The sequence below is a fragment of the Oscarella lobularis genome, chromosome 3 (assembly GCF_947507565.1).
Source record: "Oscarella lobularis chromosome 3, ooOscLobu1.1, whole genome shotgun sequence".
In the NCBI taxonomy this organism is placed as follows: domain Eukaryota; kingdom Metazoa; phylum Porifera; class Homoscleromorpha; order Homosclerophorida; family Oscarellidae; genus Oscarella; species Oscarella lobularis.
In genome coordinates this window covers 2157045-2171849 of record NC_089177.1, presented here as the reverse complement: position 1 = coordinate 2171849, position 14805 = coordinate 2157045, and the positions used below count along the sequence as shown (strand labels likewise).

General features: G+C 49.1%; 3 protein-coding genes and 1 non-coding gene across 4 annotated transcripts; all 4 read left to right on the top strand.

Moving 5' to 3' along the window:
• The first annotated feature begins 4 nt into the window (after window positions 1-4).
• On the top strand, window positions 5-2783 carry LOC136185035 (solute carrier family 12 member 9-like). The gene has a single exon (XM_065972075.1). The coding sequence runs from the start codon at window positions 84-86 to the stop codon at window positions 2676-2678; it is 2595 nt and encodes an 864-aa protein (XP_065828147.1). The 5' UTR covers window positions 5-83; the 3' UTR covers window positions 2679-2783.
• Window positions 2784-2868: 85 nt separating this feature from the next.
• Window positions 2869-7518, top strand: LOC136185032 (kinesin-like protein KIF28). Its single transcript, XM_065972072.1, has 28 exons — window positions 2869-2916; window positions 2975-3013; window positions 3072-3148; window positions 3219-3235; window positions 3290-3312; window positions 3364-3485; window positions 3548-3626; window positions 3682-3751; window positions 3816-4002; window positions 4065-4217; window positions 4271-4368; window positions 4441-4538; window positions 4591-4659; window positions 4714-4871; window positions 4940-5040; window positions 5096-5237; window positions 5300-5363; window positions 5419-5558; window positions 5612-5764; window positions 5823-5910; window positions 5965-6027; window positions 6074-6161; window positions 6215-6388; window positions 6445-6567; window positions 6618-6887; window positions 6940-7113; window positions 7165-7293; window positions 7363-7518. Exons 1-28 carry the CDS (start codon window positions 2903-2905, stop codon window positions 7444-7446), a joined length of 2997 nt encoding a protein of 998 aa, XP_065828144.1. The 5' UTR covers window positions 2869-2902; the 3' UTR covers window positions 7447-7518.
• A 61-nt stretch (window positions 7519-7579) lies between these two features.
• On the top strand, window positions 7580-13672 carry LOC136185042 (ATP-dependent RNA helicase DDX55-like). Its single transcript, XM_065972081.1, has 5 exons — window positions 7580-7655; window positions 8190-10021; window positions 10075-11732; window positions 11784-11866; window positions 11914-13672. Exon 2 carries the CDS (start codon window positions 8214-8216, stop codon window positions 9996-9998), a length of 1785 nt encoding a protein of 594 aa, XP_065828153.1. The 5' UTR covers window positions 7580-7655; window positions 8190-8213; the 3' UTR covers window positions 9999-10021; window positions 10075-11732; window positions 11784-11866; window positions 11914-13672.
• LOC136185555 (U2 spliceosomal RNA) lies at window positions 7846-8038 on the top strand. The gene has a single exon (XR_010669571.1). It is a non-coding gene; the product is annotated as a U2 spliceosomal RNA (small nuclear RNA).
• Window positions 13673-14805: the final 1133 nt, after the last annotated feature.

Genomic DNA, 14805 nt, shown 5'->3' with positions numbered 1-14805 from the left:
CGCCTAAGTGACTGTGGACGGGCCGGCCGACTGGGAATTACTTCGTTCTATCGCTGCGTAGGAATTCGAAAAACGCAAAAAACATGTCGGAAACAGACCACCTCCTCGCAATCACCGGAACCAAAGACGAATCGTCCTCGCCGCCGCCGAAAAAACTCTCGACGTTCTTCGGCGTCTTCGTCCCGTGCGTCCTCTCCATGTTCAGCGTCATTCTCTTCCTTCGCATGGGCTACATCGTCGGACAAGCGGGCGCACTCGTCGCCGCGGCCATGTTCGCACTCGCCTACATCATCGTCGGCTTGACGGTGCTCTCAATCGCCGCGATATCGACGAACGGCGCAATTCGCGGCGGCGGCGCCTACTTCATGATTAGTCGCGCGCTCGGGCCCGAATTCGGCGGCTCGATCGGCGTCATCTTCTATTTCGCCAACGTCTTTTCGACGGGCGTCTACGTTCTCGGCGTCGTCGAAGCGCTCGTCGGCAGCTTCGGCGTCAAATCGGGCGATTACGCGCGAACGTTGCCGGACGGCCGCGGCTGGGACTATCTTCTCGGAACGGCTATTCTCATCTTCTGTCTGCTCGTCTGTCTCGTCGGACCCCAAATGTTCGCCAAGACGACGTTCGTCATATTTCTCGTCGTCATGGTCGTCGCCTTGGCGATTGCTATCAATTTTTTTGTCAAGACCGACAGTCGTCCAATCAGCGTCGGCAATGTGACGTATTATTATACGGGATTTTCCGGAAATACGTTTGTAGATAATCTCATGCCGAATTTCACGGTCGATTACACGACGGGAAAGCAGGCCGATTTCGCCGTCGTCTTCGGCGTTCTGTTCAACGGCTGCACGGGAATCATGGCCGGGGCGAATTTGTCCGGCGATCTTGCAAAGCCAAGTCGATCCATTCCACTCGGCACAATAGTCGCCTGCTTCTTCACATTCATCATCTATCAAATTTTCTCCATATTCCTCGCCGTCACCTGCAGTCGTTCTCTTCTCGTGAACGACTACAACGTCATGCAGTCGATCAGCTTTTGGGGACCGCTTGTCACCACCGGCGTGCTCACCGTCACCTTGTCGGCCGCTCTGAGCACGTTCATCGGCGCGACGCGCATACTCAAAGCCGTCGCCGACGATAACATCTTCGGCATCGTATTGCGTCCGTTCAAGCTCGCAACGCGCTCCGGCAATCCTTACATGGCAATCTTTATCACGTGGATTCTCGTCCAGGCGATTATATCCGTTGGACAACTCAACGTCGTTGCTCCTTTTGCTACGGGATTCTTTCTTCTGTCCTACAGCGCAACGAATTTGGCGTGTCTCGCTCTCGAACTCGCTTCGGCGCCCAACTTTCGTCCAACGTTTCGTTACTATCACTGGGTGACGTCACTTCTCGGCGTTATTTCGACTTTCGCCATGATGTTCGTCGTCAATCAAATCTACGCCGCCGTCGCCGTCGTCGTCATGCTGCTTCTGTTCGTTTTCATACACTTCTACTCCGGCGATCAATCGTGGGGCGACATATCGCAGGCTCTCATATTCCATCAAGTCCGCAAGTATCTGCTTCTACTGGATCCGCGTCGCGAGCACGTCAAGTTCTGGCGACCTCAAGTGCTCTTTCTCGTCAATAATCCGCGCAGCGTCAACGCCGCGTCGCTCGTTCATTTCGTCAACGATATGAAGAAGGGAGGACTCTACGTCATCGGTCACGTAATCGTCGGTCAACTCGACAGTCCCGGTGCCGCCGAGCAGCGACGTCGCTATGCGGAATCGCTGCAGGATCACGTCTCCGTTGCCATGCCCAAAATCAAGGCGTTCGTCGAAGTTACCTTCGCCGAGTCCGTACGTCTCGGCGCTCAATCTCTCATCATGACGTCGGGACTCGGCGGAATGAAACCGCGAATGATCGTCATGGGCTTCTACGACGCCTCCGTGCCCCGAGAGGGAAAAATCGAGACGTCGCTACCGCGACGACAGCAGAGAAGCGGACGATCCGTCACGCCGCTATCGGACATATTTCCGCCTCTGAGACAAGACGACGAACGCACCATCAGCGTCACCGAATACGTCTCCATTATTCGCGACTGTCTTTTTCTCTTGGACAAAGACGTCGTATTGGCGAGGAATTTCAGCGCGTTCGATCGAAGCACGCTGTCGCGTCGTGCCGTCGGCAACATCGACATTTGGCCTCTCGATCCGCGCTACGTCGACGCGGATATCGACTACGGCGACGCGACGTGCGACTTTATGCTCCAAATCGGCTGCGTTCTTCACATGGTGCCGCTGTGGAAGCGCACGACGCGCATACGCGTGTTCGCCGTCGGCGTCGACGAGGCGACGGCGGCCGACAACGAGGCGAAGTTGAAGGGGCGATTGGTCGACGTGCGAATACCGGCGACCGTGATTCCGGTCGTCGTCGATGGAAACGCCAACTCGTTGTCGTACGTGAAAGACGGCAGTCAAGTCGATCAAATGGAGTCCATTCTTGCCGTCAATAAGATGATGCGAGATTTTTCCGGCGGATCGCTGACGAAGGTCCTCTTCGCCTGCTTGTGGGAACCGCCTACTGATCCGGATGACGACGCGGCGTATCTCAACTATCTCGAAGCGTTCACCGCCGACCTTCCGCCAACGTTGCTCCTACGAGGTCTCAGCACGGTCACTATGCGTGATCAGTAGTAGCACATGTACTTAGAAATTGAACTGCAGCAAAAACCTTTCGATATATTGTGTGTTCACCTTTATTTATTTATTTATTTATGCACGAAAAAGATATGACGCCGATGGGATGCTGTGACGTTTTCTCCAATGGCCCCAAAACACGCCTCCGCTATCCGGGTGGACGTGGATGACATTAAAATATTGTCATACCGTCCGTTAACGTTTCGTTTGTCCGCGCCTCGATGACGTCGGAGTCGTAAGTCTGCTAAGAACGCGTCTGTGATCGTGGACATTCAAGCTGTACTCATCTCTAGCGTCAAAGTGGCTGTTCGCGTTCGCCCGTTCAATACCAGGTAGACGGGAGAAGATATCTAGACACAAAGCAGTCATTAGCCTGTCTGTTCCCGTTAGGGAGAAAGAGCGAAAGGCTCGACTAGTGATCGACATGCACGGTCAAACGACACTGATACGCGACCCAGACAGCGAAGGTAGCGTAGAGAAACAAAGCCACGGCTCTTTCTTTCTAAATTGCCGTATTTGTCATGTCGCCTTCACTAGGCGCCGAGCCGAAAAAGGTACAGCGCGGGCACAGGCGCAAGTGCATTGTTCGTTTTCATTTCTCTCCTTAGTTTGCGTTTGACTATTCCTATTGGTAACGGTTCACACGCTCCGCCTTTCGTGTGTCATTCGCTCTCCCGCAAAGGTCTCACGATGGCTTCGAAGCGGACGTAAACGGCGTTCTGACGCCTGTCAGTGCTCGTTACGCCGATCAAAATCGCGTCTTCGACGATCTAGGTCGTGGCGTACTCGACAATGCTTTCAAAGGTACACTCAGACTCCGTGGGGAGGGTCGAAGGCGGGCCAGATTACGGTAATGATATCTTTAGGATACAACTGCTCGCTTTTTGCCTACGGACAAACCGGATCGGGAAAGTCCTATTCCATGGTCGGATATGGACCCAATAAGTTAGATAATAGATTCTCCACGAATCAATTGGTGATTTACTCTTCCTTGGTTCAGGGGGATCGTACCAACCACGTGTGACGAACTGTTCAAGACGATGAAAGCCAATAAGGAAAATTCCACTGTGGTGCGTTCACTTGATTTTTGATTGCCTCGACCAGCACTCAATTTCTCTGCTCTGTGTATAATAGAAGTACGAGGTGACGTTCAGCATGCTTGAGATCTACAACGAACAGGTGCGCGATCTCCTAAGCCGAGCCAATCCCAAAGGAGGACTGCCGGTGAGACAAAACCCCAAACTGGGACTGTTCTACGTGCCAGACTTGAAGAAAGTCGCCGTGGGCAGTTACCCGGAAATTGAGAAAAGAATCGAGGAAGGCATGGGCCTATGTAGATTGGAAAAGCGAATAGATAGTTCACTGGTGTGTTGCACTGTATAGGAACCACTAATCGAACCGTTGCTTCCACTAATATGAATGCGACTAGCAGTAGAGCACACACAGTCGTTACTATCACCTTTGGACAGATAGGGAAAAACGACGCCGGTCAAAACACGAAAAAGACGAGCGTTATTAATCTTGTTGACTTAGCTGGTTAGCTGTATTTTGTGGACACGTGATTCAATGCCTTATACGGATATTGTAAGGAAGTGAACGAGCTGACAGTACTGGAGCTACAGGCGATCGCCTGAAAGAAGGAGCCAACATCAATAAAAGCCTATCAGCACTTGGAAACGTCATTTCTGTAAGTTGAACCAGAAAACTAGTTTATGCTATTTGACCTATTGAGACTCCTATCGAGTGGTTTTTGCTTTAGGCGCTCGCTGACCTATCAATGGGAAGGAAAAAGACAGTTGTTCCATACAGAGATTCAATTTTGACAAAACTACTGCAAAATGCATTAGGAGGAAATAGGTCAGTCACAGTGTGAGGGCAAAGTTACTGATTGTATTTTAATTAATCACAGCAAGACCGTGATGATAGCAGCGTTGTCTCCAGCTGACATTAACTATAGCGAAACGTTGAGCACTCTCAGGTAGAACTCCAAACTAAACTAGTAAATGCACTACATTATATAATAACGATTTAGGTATGCTGATCGTGCTAAGAAGATCAAAACAAGAGCCGTGGTGAACGAAAATCCTCTTGATAAGTTGATACGTGAACTGCGAGAAGAGAACGAGCGGCTAAAGGGTCAATTAGGAAGTGGCACAGTAACAACGGTGAAAGTTGGACTCACTGAAGAAGGTAAGAAACTCCACACTATATGTACTTGGGATCGTATAGGAATAGCCACCACCCACGCCTGTCTGCAGAAAAGAAGAAAATGAGACGGGAAATGGAAGACGAAATTCGCGCTCAGCTCGAGGCAAATTTGGATACTTTAGGCGACATACAAACTAGTTGGGATGAGAAGGTTGACCAAGTGTATGAGAGACCATACTGTTTGCCTTGCATCTGCTTACGTGTAGCTAAAGCACACTCAAGACGAGTCTGCTGCCGATGAAGCAGAGACACTGAAAACGAAGCGCATGAAAGAAACCGAGCCCCAACTCGTGAACTTGAACGAAGATCCTCTTCTTTCAGGCGTCATTGTGCACATACTCAAGAAAGGTATTATTCAACTATAAATTCACCGCGCATTTGACTAAGTCATTTAATTAATTAATATCCAGGTAAAACGAGTGTTGGAAAGAAAACTGCAAACTCTAATCCTGATTTGCCATTCACCGGATTGAAGTACGTACAGGCAGAGTGATTTATTGGCTCACATAAAAACAAATTTTGTATGTAGTATTGAAGCTGACCATGCAGTTATTTCTGTGTTGGGCGTTGAAGTGACCATCAAATCGTGTCAGAATGCGAAAACGCTTATCAATGGGGCACCCCTCGGAGGAGAACGCGTTCTCTGTCACTTGGACAGAATCGTTTTTGGTTTGTGTTCAACTTTCATTGCTCAATAGCTGTTGCTAAGTTTCTTTGACTAGGATCAAGTCATATGTACGTTTTCAAAAATCCCCAAAAGGCTGTGGCTCGCGATGGGTCCGTTGTTGAAGCGAATATCACGTGGGAATTTGCTCAAAAGGAGATTGCAGAAGCGCGCGGATTTCATGCCAAAGCTGGATCGTCGATGTCAAACGGTACAGGGCGGTCAATTTGGGAATTCACTTGATTGAACTGAACTTTGAATACTAACAGATCAGTTGTTGGTTCAAGAGCAAATTGTTGAACTGCTTCCTCTTGTAAATGAAGCTAACGCAATCAGTGAAGAAATGAACAAGCACAGGTGAGATATTTAGAAGCTATGTTGCTCCCGGGATTCATGCCAATTTGCTTATAGATTGTTTGAAGTGGTGATGTTGTCGCCTTCCCAAGCGGGACTAGCGAGAACCAGGAAGCCAAAGTATTTATTGCTCAGACGTATAGCGTTCTTTGATGGCCGTTTTCAGGGTTTTAGTCAAAATGACGAATCTTCTCAACGAAAACACCTGGCTATGGGAACGAGGAAAATTTACAAACAGGCGATACGTCATGCAGGCAAGGAAGCAATGCATGTACAACATACAAACATATCATCAAAGTTAGAGTAGGATCTTTATCAACGGTTCTTGGAGAATCCAAGCGACGTTGCAACTATCAAAAAAGAAGAAGATCCCTTTTGGGACCCCGTTGAAGACGTACTAATCGGGACGTCAAATGTGTTTTTAGAAAGTCTTGCCTATGCACTTGATTTTGAGGATTCAGCGGCAATAACAAACTACAAAGTAAGCCACACTAATTGACAAATCATATAGAGCCGCTTAATTAATTTCATCGTTAGGGCGAGAACGAAGGACACCTACTGTTTCAAGTCTATCCAACGAACAGAGAGGGAAAGCGCCTTGATGACGACGCGTATGTCGAAGATTCGGCGGAGCTTCTAGGAAAGCCATTTTATTATAATGTCGGAAGAAATGCAGTGTTTTTGCACGGGGGAAAATGACATCTTTCTAGGTTACTATTACGTCCGCCGAAATTACGAGGACAAAGTACTCCCGAGGAATCCGATGCAAATACACTGCTCGCGGCTATGACGGTGACGTTGAGACGCAGCTGGTCAAAGGAACGCTCTCGCCGGAGTTCAAGCACTCGCAGACGTTCACTATTAAAAAAATGACTGCCGCCGATATTGAGTACTTCACATCAAACTCGATATCCGTATGCGTGTACGGCGTTCAAGTAGACGACTCGTCCAGTCAGAAATTTGAGAAACTGACGACAAAGGTGGCAAACGTGTTTTCTGTAGCGTCACCCAATATGTCACATCCCTGTGTAGGAATTGAAACAAATAGAACGACTAAAGCACGATGATGCTTTCGTTCCTGCTTTGACTAGTCGCTGCTCGTCTCTGAGTTCGTCCTCCGACGCTGAAACAGGGCAGATTAGAATGGAAAATCAAATGCTAAAGAGACGCGTGGCTTATCTAAGACAGAAGGAAGAGAGACTAAAAGTCGGTCTGCATTCTCAGACTAATGTGAATTGCAGTCAACTTATTGTTTAGGAAATGGTCAAGGCTTGGGGAGATAAAGCTGCGGAAGACCAAGACTTCAATGAATTCTACAAAGCTATAAGTGCAGTGCTATACAACACTGGATCAAAGTTCAGAGTGCGTGCAAAACTTCTTAGACAGGTACGTCATTCAGATGGAGCTACAATGAGCTTATGTTAGCTTATGCGAGTCTTCTTCCCTTTCCACAAGATGATATCAGCAAGGCCTTCAAGTGAAAACAGTTTTGGTAGTTCAAATGATGTGCAGGGAAGCAAGAGCTGCGTTGTACAGTAGTCACTAAGGCGTGTGGGTATTTGTATATAAAGTTCTTTATTTATTTAATTAATTAACCATTAGTGACCGTCACATGCGTGATGCGCTATAAAATTCTTCCCTAGCGTGTCTGCAGGCACAAGCCTATTCCGTGGAACGAACGAAAGCGAGAAAGAGCGCTTAGTCACGGTGTTCTAACGCCATAGATATCAATTGTCACGCGGAACGAGGTACGTTAATTGCACAGCTAGACTTTGACGTAGCTAAATAGAGAGTAAAACACAAAAGGTTGAGCGCAGAAAAGTATAAATAGAGTCGTGTGCCTGCGCGGCGGCAATAGGATTGTTTTCGTGCGCCGCTCCCAACAATTAGAGTATCCGTATCAAAGGTATATAATCAGTGAGAAACGCCGCATATCTTATCGCTTCTCGGCCTTTTGGCTAAGATCAAGTGTAGTATCTGTTCTTCTCAGTTTAATCTCTGAGATGCCGGGCACGCCCGGCTTCCGAAAGATTAACCTATCTTTGGAAATAGAGATGAGGAAGGCAGCTTGCTGCGCCTCTCTCGCGCATCGTCTCGGTCTTGCACTTCCTCCGAGACCGGTGCATTCCCCACAGGGGAAAATAATAATGTCAAAAGAAAGAAAGCGAAGTATTTCAATGCAGAGCCGCTGGCACCACTGATTATCGGTCGTGCAGTGCTCTATCTCCTAACATAAGAAAATAAATAATTTCAAAAGTTTAAGACACGTGTTTTTTTTCTAGAGTACAACTCCCGGATCAAGAAAGATGGCCGTTCCGTGGAACACGATTCGTCCTTCTCTCTCCGCTCCCGTTCTTCAAACAATCGAAAAACTGGGTTTCCGCGGCATGACACCGGTTCAGTCGGCCTGCATTCCTCTTCTCCTCTCGCACAAGGACGTCGTTGCCGAAGCCGTAACGGGTTCAGGCAAAACGCTCGCATTTCTCGTCCCCCTCGTCGAAATTCTCACGCGCCAGTGCGACCCGCCGCTCAAACCGACCGACATCGGCGCCGTCGTCATATCCCCGACGCGCGAACTAGCAACGCAAACGCACGAAGTCCTCCAAGACTTCCTCGCCGAAACCCCCTCGCTCAAATCCCTTCTAACCGTCGGCGGCGTCGGCGACGCGTCGACCGATCTAGCGTCGCTCCGACGCCAGCGCGGCGCTCTCGTCCTCGTCGCGACGCCCGGCCGATTGGAAGACATCCTAACGAAATCGTCGCTCGTCGCGACGCGAATCAAAGCGCTGCAAGTTCTCGTTCTCGACGAAGCCGATCGGCTTCTCGATTTGGGCTTCGAGACGTGCGTCAACGCCATACTCGGCTTCTTGCCGAAACAGCGACGCACGGGCCTCTTTTCGGCGACGCAGACGAGCGAGATGGAGTCGCTCATACGAGCCGGACTGCGAAATCCCGTTCGCGTGCAAGTGCGCGAAAAGAGCGCTGCTTCCTCGTCGTCGTCGTTACCCGTTGCGCCGCGGAGTACGCCCGCGTCGCTGAGAAATTTCTACCGCGTCTGTGATGCCGATGAGAAATTTTCGTATTTGGTCGGGTTTTTGAGGAAACGGACGAGGGAGAAAGTGATGATATTTTTCAGCACGTGTGCGTGCGTCGACTATTTCTCGACGCTTCTCAATTCTGTTCTGAAGCTCGATAACATACTGGCTATACACGGGAAAATGAAATCGAGACGTATGAGAATTTTTAGCGAGTTTCGACGTAATCAGACGGGGATTCTTCTCTGTACTGACGTCATGGGACGCGGTGTCGATATACCGGGAGTCAATTGGGTCGTTCAGTATGATCCTCCCAGCAATGCTTCGGCGTTCGTGCATCGATGCGGGCGAACTGCGAGAATTGGTAACCAGGGCAACGCTTTGCTGCTGCTTCATCTTAATGAAGAGACGTACGTTGAGTTTTTGAGTATCAATCAGAAGGCTCCTCTTGAGAGGTTTAGTGATGCTTCTTCGGTCGGCGAAGACTGTATCACTGCAAGGGTGCGTACGCTTGCCAGTCGAGATCGAGCTCTCGTTGAGAAAGGAGTTCGGGCCTTTGTGTCATTTGTGCAGTCGTATGCTAAGCATGAGTGTCAGCTGATATTTAGTCTAAAGGAACTTGACCTTGGACGGTTGGCAATGGGATTTGGGCTGCTGAAAATGCCTCGAATGCCGGAGCTGAAGGGACGCGCTATTGAAGGTTTTGTCGAAGCAGACTTGGACGTCGAGGCGATTCCGTTCAAAGATAAAATAAGGGAGAAGCAGAGGATAGAGAAGAAGAGGAAGAGAGACGAGGACGAAGAGGGGGCTATAGTGAAAGGAAAGCGACGGAAAGTTACGAGCGGCACTACTCCTTGGTCAGAGAAGAAAAAGAGGAAGGCGGCGAGAGCGAAAAGGATCGAAAAGAAAGAAACGAAACAAGTAAAGAAAGCTGGTCACCACGTGTTTGGAGACAAAGAATTAGCCGACTTGTCAAAGGAAGCTCGACTCCTGAAGAAACTAAAGTCAAAAAAGATAACTCAGGAACAATTTGAGAATTTGATACGAGACGAATAAAGAAACGTCATGTAGAAATTTAGGTAAAAGCACCCGACGCGTTAATTTGATCTGTAGGCCACGTGTCCTCAATCAGACAGGCAAATACTTTACTGAAACGACATGAGCATTGAAGGTCGTCGCGGTCAACGCCGAGTTGATAACCGAAATCATCGCGACATCCACCATCAGCGTGTTCGTCGTCTCCCCGGTCCGTCTTATCATCATCGCCGCCACGATGGTCCCAGGGCTCACGTCGACGCTCCCGTTCACGTAGCGACGAGCTGCCATTGTCATTGTTGCAATGGAACGTGCTGTCGCCATTGCTTTCGGCATTCAGCTCTCCCTCGTCGGGTTTATTCTGATCATGATTGGCTACTTCCACAAGCCTTTTTTCTCGAGGAGTCAAATGGAGTCGAACGAGTGCAAATCTATCGCATTGTTGGCTGGGTTTTATTCCCTCTAGGGCTCATCTTGCTTACCTTCGGAATTTTCGTTTGTTGCACTCCGGCACCATTGCGTCAGCGAAGCGTCGAGCAGCGACCGGTTCAATCTTGTCAAGCCTTAGGTCCTCCTCCTCCTTCCACAACACACATCCTTTCTTCCGGCACCTACATCATCAACTTATCCAGTCACTCTTTATCCTCCTTTTGAGGTGCATGCGTCTGCAGAAGTGAGCGGTGATGTGGAAATGGAGGATTTCAGTGGCATTCCTCAAACTGCTGAAATGGATGCTCTACCTTTCCATGACGACGTTGCTTCTTTAGAAGACCAAGCGCTAGCCTAGCGCTTCTCCTATGTCATAACGTTGGAAGTGAGACAACCGTTACATATTTGTTTAATTAACCACGGATCGGCACTTTGCACGTGACTAATGTACCGATACTACTGTAATAAAGGAGTTCAGTCTAGATGTGACCAGATGGCCGACTGCATGAGTCCAGCTCATGAGTCCAGATGTGAGTGCGTCATGCTGCAGCAACGCACGCTAATTCTAGAGCTCTTATATCTCTGGCTTTACAACAACTGGCTTTACAGTATGTGCTACAGAACAAAACAAGCGATATCATGGACTTCGAACGCACAGCTGGTAGCCTACATCATGATCACCATCACGGCATTCACCACCACCACCACCATTTCCACTTCGGTTCCAGGGTTGACGTCGGCGCTCCCGCAACGACGGACTGTTCTAGGCCTATCGATTGCGACACTGGAACACGCCGCGCCGTTCTCCCTATCTTTTTAGGCGTTCTGATCACCCTGATCGGGTTTATTCTGGTCATGGTCGGCTACTTCGAGAAGCCTCGTAATTATGGCCTTTTCGTCGAAGATATCCAACGACAGCGAAACTGTCGCATCACCGGCTGGGTTCTTATGCCTATAGGAGTCATCGTATTCACCTTGGGAGTTATGTACGCTCGTCGAATTCGAGCAAAAATGCGTCAGCAAAGCGTTGAGGCAGGCAATGAGCAGCAACAGCAACGGCCACAGTCAGAAGATGCTCCACCTCCTTCCTTGGACACATCCTCTCCTCCAGGAGCGACCGTTACCGTCACTGCCTATCTTCCAGCGCCTTCTACATCATCAGCATATCCAGTTGCTCCGTATCCTCCTGTTGCCACAGAACCGAGTGCTGATTTGAAAATGTGTGATCCTAGTAAAATTTCTCAAGGGTCTGCTGGAATGAATGCTCCGCCTTCCTATAACGAGGCCACTACAGCCCCAAGCGCTTTTCCCCAATGTGACAATAACGTACGCTTGAGACAACTATGTATTACAGTACTCTAATATTTTAACCTTTAGACTTCACTCAGCACGCGATCGACCAATGAACTCTGAAGAAATTGAACTCAAGAAAAATACCTCAGAAACAATTTTAGAATTAGGTACGAGACAAATAAAAGTGGAAAGCCATCATGTTTTAGAAATTTAGATAATGGCACGTGACGCGCTAATTTGATCTGTAAAGCCACGCGTGAGAATCTCAATTCTCCGCAACAAATTCATATGCGCTGACTAGACGAAACCAATTAACTAAACGACATGGACGTCGAAGGTCGTCGCGGCGGACACAGAGGTGGTGGACTATACCACGGTCATCTTCACGGCGGCCTGCCTCATCATCGTCATCATCTCAACCGGAACGTCGGCTATCCCGTTTATCGCTACTATCAGTATCACAGCAGCTACGGCTATGGCGGCAATGGAACGTGCTGCGCCATTCCTTCCATCATTAATTTTCGGCGTTCTCTTCACCCTCGTTGGGTTCATTCTCATGGTCAGCTACGTACTTCAGCAAGCCTTCCGAATCTTTTTCCAAGGGGTCACCTTTCTACGGCGACGACGACGAAGACGTGGAATTGCAACTGAAAATCTGTCGAATCGTCGGCTTTGTTCTATTGCCTGTAGGGATCGTGTTCAATCTCGTCCAGCCTCACATCCTCCCCCTCCTTCCTTGGGCACATCCTTTCCTCCGGTACCTACTAGTACATCAGCTTATCCAATTACTCTTTATCGTCCTGCTGAGGCGTATCCGCCCGCAGAACCGGCCGAGCGGTGATAGGATCCGGCACCTACATCATCAGCTTATCCAGTCACTCCTTATCCATCTGTATCAGGCGAGCGGTGATGTGGATCCCAGCGAATTTCCTCAAGGGTCTGCTGGAATGGATCCGCCTTCCTATGACGCCGCCGCTACTTTTCCGACACTAAGCACTGACCCAAGCGCGCCTCCAATGGAATAGTAACATTTGTTTGAGGCAACTATCTATTATTGTACATTTTTAAGCTCCGACACGTAATCAACCACTTGTGACTGTTGTACCTCATCTTGTGTCGTTTGTGCTAGAAAGGTTGGAGCTAGCTATTTCAGTTCTTCCTTATTTTGAATGACGGCGCCAGAAGAAAAACGAGTAAAGAAGCTGTTCAATGTGTTAGACGAATAAAGGCGGAGAGATGTAGGGAATGTAGATAATGTCACGTGGAGCGTTTATTGGATCTGTACGTCACGTGTGCGTTCTCAAGTTGCGTCATCGACAGTTGACTAAAAGAAACCAAAAAAGTAAACGACATGGACGTCGAAAGCCGTGGCGGTGAGAATCAGGATGACTCGAAGACAGACTGCCGTGAAGACTCAGCAGAGGAGCGCAAGGAATCAGCCAAGAATGAATCCGATGACCACCAGATCTGTCTCTACCGCAAAGGCCCTATCATTTGCGTTATAATTCTCCTCACCCTCGTCGGAGTTATTCTGATCGTTGTCGGCTACGTGGACAAGCCTTCTTTTCCCAAGGAATCAGCTTTGTACAAAGACAAACTACAGCGGCTGAAAATCTTTCGTACCATCGGCTGGGTTCTGTCCGTGATAGGGGTCTTAGTCTTGCTTATCGGATGTTGCTGTATATATTCTAACGCTAATCCGTCAAGCAATGATGTCAATACGATGGATCCCGACGGAGCTTCTCAAGGGTCTGCTGGTGGCGCTTCCGGTTGCTCCTACGGCTCCTTCTAGTATGGTTCAGCCACCAGCGCATGCAATAACATTTAGGACACTCATTCTTTACACATGCCATTGTCTTTCAAGTTTGCACGAGACTAATAACGCATATCTATGCTGTCATTGTGTCATTAGTCATATTTCAGAATTAGGGCGAGAGATTCAGAAGGTGGAGAATAATGATTAATTAATTTGATACGTGAGTCAAACCTCGTGATTCATCGTGCGCATTCTGCAGCAACGCACGCTAGCTATACGCTGACAGTCTGTGCGCGACATCATGGGCGTCGGAGGTCGTCGCGGCGGACGCAGAGCAGAGACCTCCGTGGGGAGAGGACGGTGGCGGTGGGGGCGGTACGCGGTGAAGTCCGCGATGGGGATGCCGACCCAGCTCTCAGGCGGTGCACGATGGCGCTTCCGAAACGACGAGTGCTACTGGTTCTAGCGCTTGAACGCGCCGCGCCGTTTCCTCTATGGCATCGTCGGCTGGGTTCTTATCCCTATAGGGTCACCACCAATCTTATCCACCTCCTTCCTTAGACACACCCTATCCTCCGGCTCCCTATCCTCCGCGACGCCTTCTGCATCATCAGCATATCCAGTTGCTTCCTGTCCTCTTTTTGCTACAGAACCGAGTGTTGATGGAAAAATGTGGGATTCAGTAAATTTTCTCAAGGGCTGCCGGAATGTATGCTCTGCCTTCCTATGACGAGGCCACTGCTCATCCGGAAGCAAAAAGTAACTCAGGAGCTGCTTTTAGGTAGGAGCAATATTTCATCAGCTCGCTCGACCCCTCTACCTTGTTCGGATTCAGGACTACTTCGAGAAGCCTCGTAATTATGGCCTTTTCGTCGAAGATATCCAACGACAGCGAAACTGTCGCATCACCGGCTGGGTTCTTATGCCTATAGGAGTCATCATATTCACCTTGGGAATTATGTACGCTCGTCGAATTCGAGCAAAAATGCGTCAGCAAAGCGACGAGGCAGGCAACGAGCAGCAACAGCAACAGCCACAGTCAGAAGATGCCCCACCTCCTTCCTTGGACACATCCTCTCCTCCAGGAGCGACCGTTACCGTCACTGCCTATCTTCCAGCGCCTTCTACATCGTCAGCATATCCAGTTGCTCCGCATCCTTCTGTTGCCGCAGAACCGAGTGTCGATGTGAAAATGCGGGATTCCAGTACATTTTCTCAAGGGTCTGCTGGAATGAATGCTCCGCCTTCCTATAACGAGGCCACTGCAGCCCCGAGCGCTTTTCCCCCAATGTGACAATAACGTACGTTTGAGACAACCACGTATTACAGTGCTCTAATATTTTAACCGTC